This window comes from Psammomys obesus, unplaced genomic scaffold, assembly GCF_907164565.1.
Source record: "Psammomys obesus unplaced genomic scaffold, mPsaObe1.curated_primary_1811, whole genome shotgun sequence".
NCBI classification, from domain to species: domain Eukaryota; kingdom Metazoa; phylum Chordata; class Mammalia; order Rodentia; family Muridae; genus Psammomys; species Psammomys obesus.
This window is the reverse complement of record NW_026592710.1, coordinates 7607806-7613805: the sequence shown is the minus strand read 5'-3', so window position 1 is coordinate 7613805 and position 6000 is coordinate 7607806. Positions and strand designations below refer to the sequence as shown.

Genomic DNA, 6000 nt, shown 5'->3' with positions numbered 1-6000 from the left:
GAATGAGCCATTCCTTAAAAGTAACTGGGCCAGGCAGGGCTCTCCCTGAGTGAGCAAGCGTCACGTGGACAGTATGCAAACGACCAGGCTCTACATTAAACTGGGTTATTGGGAAGATCTCAGGACAAGATCTTGGAGACACCAATCCTTCGGAGCTTTCCTAGCAATCTGCCAGGCCCTTCCCCAGCTTTCATAACCTGCCATCAGCACCGCACTCTATGTTGTGGTCGGTTGCACGGGCCCTGTATATGTGGCTGCCACACAAGAGGCTCCGGAGCCCGCCTGCTCCCTGAGACCTTTCCCCCATGACAGGCCTCCCGGGGCTCCAGCTTTACCAAGCAAAAAGTGTGTTAGGCAGATCCAAGAACTTGCTTCAGGAGTTTGAGACCAGGCTCCTTGTCTGACTGCAGCCTCCAGCCCCCGAGGAACACCATCTGCCCTTGTGAGAGGTTATGTGCCTTGATGGTTGAGGATATGCTTTGGGGACACAGCTATGTGCTATGCTCCACGTCAGGCTCAGGATCCAGGAAAACCCATCTCTCAGGCTTTGGCTCCCTTGAATCCATCTACAACTGATGGTTATAAAAAAGAGCTGACTCCTCAGTGTAGCCCAGGATGCCCCTCAGTGGGCCCTTGGATGCCTGCTTCACCACCTTCTTGATCTCACCATACTTGTCAGCTTTCTCCAGGTGGCATGTCAGGTCCATGGCACATTGTGGGTAGGAACATGGCGGCTGAGGAGTCCCTGTCCTAACTCAGCCCCCGACACTGAGCACCTCCCTCACAGTTTCCATCCCAGACCTCCAGAATAATGGGAGGGGCCTAGGGAACCCTACTTTCTTGAATACCATCAATAAAGTTCACTGCACCCACAGAGAAGAGAGAACGAAAAAGAGCTGACTCCTCCTGGCTGTGGAGGTGCACACCTTTAATTCCAGCACCTGGGAGGCAGAGGCGGAAAAATCTGAGTTTGAGGTCAGGCTGGTCTACAGAGCGAGTTCCAGGACAGCCACAGAGAAACTCAGACTTGAGCTGCCCCTGCCCTCCAAAACCTGACTCTTGAATATGATGACTCTGTCCTTAGGTATGCGGTAGCCCTAAAAGCTTAGTCTCCATGAACAGGAGCTTATGGGGGGGGGGGGGATTGCTGCAGCCAATCAAGTTAAGATGACATCATGAGGGTGGGGTCAAATCCAGCATGACAGATGTCCCTCTTAGAGAGGGATGAGGACGTGAAATGATAGGCACATGGAGGCCAGCAGATGCCCAGCAGCCAGGGAGGCCTGGGCCAGATCCTCTCTTTGGATTCCCAGAGGGAACAGGCCTGCTCTCCAAGCCGAGGGCCCTCTCTGCTGCAGACATCTGTGGTGCCATCATAGTGCCTCAGGAAACAAACACCAACTCCAGGAAGAACGTCTGTTGTGTTATATGCCAGCCGGTACCCACGATTGCTTCACTTCTTGACTGGATGGTGAGTCCAAAGGTTTGCTATTTCCTCAACAAACACTGGGCACCACGCCATGCCAGGCATACTCTAGGCTAGGACACAGTGGTATCTGTCATGCTTCCCAGCCCTCCCTTCAATATCTATTAGTGACCAGGCGAGCTGGTGCGCAGACCACCCTGGTTTCCTTTCTCACCCTCAGGGATCTGTCGAAGTCCAGTCCGTGTCCAGCTTTATAAGACCCCAAGGGGCACGAGATCTATGCCCAGGAAGAACGCCAGTGGCACCAGTGGCTTTCACAATGCCAGGCTTTCAGAAATGCCCATCTGTGGGGCTGGATGGGCCCCATAAAGGCACAAACTTCTCCTGAGCCCCAACCACTTCCCACCAGGAGGCCCCAGCCTCACTCTGAGCCCAGAGGGTTCCCAGCTCTCTACCCACTTCTGTGCCTGTCCGGGTCCGGTGCCGCCCTCTGTGGCAGGCTGCAGGTGAACACTTAGTTATCTCAATTTTAAGAACATGATGGAGCCAGCGAGGCTGAAAATGCTTGTGTTAATAGCGGCGGTCTGCAGTTTTGTCTCATTTTAATAGGGACCATCTGCCGCGAGCAGGCGGCAGGCACAGCCAGCCCCTCACACGAGTCACTCACTCTCAGTCAGGTGGGGGGAGATGAGGTTTGAATCTGTAGATGGCTGAGGCAGAACTCCAGGGAGGCTGGGGCCGGGGCTAGTACATGCACCACCCCAGGAAGTGCCTCTGTTTCCGCTGCGGGAGCACTGGCCTGGGAAGGGCCACAGGGTCACCAGCTCGGCGCCAGAAAGCCGAGGGGGCGTGGTTGAGGGCGTGGCCTCCCTGTCCCGAATCAGCTGTGCTCTTCCTGCAAATGCCCCGTGGAATCCTATGTCCTGAGGCAACTCTGGCTCCGCCCCGATCCAGCCACAGGGCAGTCCCTGCCTCCCGGTGCCTCAGTTTACAAATCTCTAGAGTAGGGGGTCCTGAAATGTCCACCAAGCAGGTCGTGAGCACTGACGCAGTATGAGAGGACACACTGGCAGGAAGCCATCTGCCGGGTGGTGTCCAGGTATGGGAGAGAGTCTTCCACGGCCAGGCAGGCTTCAGTGGGGGTGTCTGACTTCACTCCCAGTCTGCGCTGTGATGAAGGTGGTGTGGCCCACACAGCTCTGGGGCCCAGTCCCACGAAGCCTGCGGGCGGAGCTAGTTGGAACTGGGCCAGAAACCGAGAGGCTTTGAGTCTCAGATCCCCTCATCCCCTGCTGCAGTGAAAGGTGCGTGAGTCAGGACCCAAGCACGGGGCTATAGCGTGGCCCCGCTGGGCAGGGGGATCTTGTAGCCACTGCGCAGGAGCACGAGACAGGCACCCAGCCCTACGGCCCCGGCCAGCAACACCGCACCCAGGGCCTTGAGGAAGGAAGTCCTGGTCCGGGTGAAGGAGCCGGGGGCCATGATGCCCAGCAGGGCGGTGCTGACGGTGAGCGTGTAGAGGATGGACACTCCGGTGTTGAGCGCCACGATCTTCCCGAACTTGGCGAAGGGGGCAATAATGCAGAAGAAGAGCGGGACGGTGGCGATGACGGTGGTGAGGGCGCTGGACACGATGGCCACGCCAACATGCCGAACTGCCTCCAAGGTCCTCCACTGGCGCTGAGAGCTGGCATCCTGAGGCAGGGGGTTGGGGGGGACACGACAACGGGGACAGACAGAGAGAGAGAGAGCGCCCTAGGGCTGAGCGCACACTGTAGATAGCCAGCATATACCGCTGCCCCAGGCTGTCTCTGCCTAAGATTGGCTGGCAAGGCTGTAGGACAGGAGGGCATGCACAGTGGGTCCTCAAAAATGGTATCTCTGACTGGAGCTACTCCACACTTTCAACCAAAAAGTAACTGAAAGTGTGGCTGACTTAATTTTTTGTCACCCTTTTAATCAGTCTTCACATCAAAGCAGGAAAAAAACGAAACAAAATGGAGGCAAGTTGGCTTTAGTTGCCAGCTTGGCACAGCCTGGCATCACCTGGGAGAAGAACCTCAGCGAGGGGTTGTCTACATTGTGTTGGGTGGTGGGGGTGTCCTATGGGTTGTTAATGGACGTGGGAAGACACAGCCTGCCATGGGTGGCTCCAATCCCCAGGCACGGGATCCTCAACTGTGTGGTCGTGGATACCCCAAACTGAGCGCAGCGAGCAAGAGCGCATGCATTCCATTTCTCCCTGCTCCAGACTGAAGAAGGATGTGACTAGATGTCTGGAGTTTTTGCCCTGACCTGTCCGTCATGATGGACTAGAAAGTGGAATCAGAAGTCAAACAAACCCTTCTTCCTCTAAAATGCTTTTCTGCCCGGGGTATGTATAGTATCACAGCAATAGACATTTAACTAGAACAACTCTGTTGTCAATCCCCTCCTTAGGTCCACAGCGAGTGTAGGCTGTTACTCCATTAGAGGGTTGCACGGCTGTCGTCTCATGACTGGAAAGACACCCCATGCACCCAGGGCTGTGGACTGAGACACTGCAGTCTCAGGAAGAGCTCCAAGGACTCGGCTTGCCTGGGGGCGGGGGAAACAGATGGGATGTCCCAAAGTGGGAGGTGAGTCAGGGGTCAGGCACACACAGGACTGCTTACCTCAGCCTGGTGTGGGGGTAGGTTCTCCCCAGCCAGCAAGTAGCCTTCTACCAGGTGGACACAGTAATCCACAGAAGAGCCAACCAGGATGGACAGGGAGATGGCCTCCACGGCGCCCATCTCCCAGCCACTCCAGTACATGATGGTCACCACGAGGCAGACGATGCCTATGAGAGGGACAGCGAGGGTAGAGCTTAGACCTTTCTCTGCTCTTGTGGTCCTACAGGGTCTCTGGGGGATGGGAAAATCTATAGTCAAGAGGGATGATGGGGTCAAAGTCAGAGAGAAGGGGAGGGAGGAGGGGGAAGGCAGGTACCACAAGGTGCCACTCACCTGAATGATGGCGCAGAGGAAACCTGGCTCCATTCACACACACGTGCAGTTTCTGTTTGTCACCGTCACGCAATGCCAAGCGGGGAGCATGGCATTACGGATGTAGGGTTGAGATTGGCAACAAGGCCTTTGCTAAGACTGGATGGCCAGAGGCTCAGTGAAACTCGGAGCCTTGAGGACCAGAAGACCCCTACACGTGGGCCCACTCCGACCCACCTGGCCCACTGTTCCACCAACCACATACCCACAGCTGGCCCACTGCCTCCTGCCATATAGCCCGGCTGGTGTCATTTCTGGTCGCCCCGGGCACACATACCTAGGATACTAAGGAGCACGGGCAGCAGCAGGAGGACATGGGTGGTGAACACGGCCACTGCAGCCACGCAGATGAGCAGGGAGAGGACCAGGCCGTACAGGGCACTCTGAACTCCTGCCAGGTAGGAGAGAAGGGGACTCAGGGGACACAGGGTGGAGAGGCTGTGGCTCCCTTTTTCCCCAGTACAGAGGTCACCAGGGCTGTATGAAGACACAGTCACAGTTAGCTTGGCCACCCCGGGGTGCATGGCCTCCCTGAGTCTCTCTTCGGTGAGGCAAGGGCTGGCCGCAGGTGAATTTTATTTGGAGTTCAAGGCGTTAAACAGGCCTCCAGAGAGGCCACGACACACTTTTTAAATTATTACTGCACACATGTGTATATCTGCTCACGTGCCACAGCACGTGGAGAGGCCAGAGGACTTAGGGCTGTTGGTTCTTTCCTTCCGTCACAGATTCGGGGGTTGGCTCGGATCATCAGGCTTGCATGGCAAACGCTTTTACCCACTGAGACACCTCGCTGGCCAGAATGTTCCTTTCCAGGTGGCCAAATTCAAGATCACACATGGACAGACGCCACCAGCAGGAGAGGACCCACACGCTGGCCTCTCATCAGTAGCCGGGGTGCCGCGTTACACCTCATTTCTGAGCCAGAACTCGGGGTGGCAGAAGGGTAGCACAGACAGCCCACAGCACGCTCTCAGTGTGGGCGGCTGCCCGTGTGGACACACGGCACCTCCCACCCGGGGAGGGCTGGACTCACACCCACCTATGATCTCCATGAAGATCTGCTTCCAGTGCTCACAGGTCTGGAAGCCCCGTCGCAGGGCTGAGCCCTCGGGAAAGGCCTGCAGCTGCTGCCGGAGGAAGCTCTCCCAGCGCAGGTAGTCCGAGTAGGTCTGGAAGGAGGACTTGCCCTTGTAGGTGGTCTGCAGGGGAACAGGCGGGTGAGACTCGGGGTCTGCTTGCATGTCCTGGGGACAGCTGCTCGGTGGCCACCAGTGGAGGGTGTCCTGTGAGGATGTGGGTGCTGAGCCACCCCCCATGCACTGCCAGGAGCTCAGCATGTCCATGCACAGCTCTCCCTCCTTCTCTCTCTCCCTCTCTCTCTCTGTGTGTGTGTGTGTGTGTGTGTGTGTGTGCGTGTGCTTGGTCAGCTTGGAAGGGCTGAGATGATCAAAGCCATCTCTAGTTTCAGGTTGGCTGTGGCATCAGCCTGGAGAAAGGAAGACAGTCCTAGCACATGCTACAATATGAATGGACCTTGAAGGGCAC

The 6000-nt window shown here is 56.7% G+C and overlaps 1 protein-coding gene across 1 annotated transcript in view; it reads right to left on the bottom strand.

Annotated features, from left to right (window-relative positions):
* Window positions 1–1988: 1988 nt before the first annotated feature.
* Disp3 (dispatched RND transporter family member 3) overlaps window positions 1989–6000 on the bottom strand; it is a 46723-nt gene continuing 42711 nt past the window's right edge. The window contains exons 18-21 of the mRNA XM_055615289.1: window positions 5495–5654; window positions 4730–4843; window positions 4081–4247; window positions 1989–3121 (exon numbers count right to left, since the gene is read on the bottom strand). Coding sequence (XP_055471264.1) covers window positions 2759–3121; window positions 4081–4247; window positions 4730–4843; window positions 5495–5654 — 804 coding nt within the window. The 3' untranslated portion in view covers window positions 1989–2758. The remainder of the gene's footprint in view (window positions 3122–4080; window positions 4248–4729; window positions 4844–5494; window positions 5655–6000) is intronic.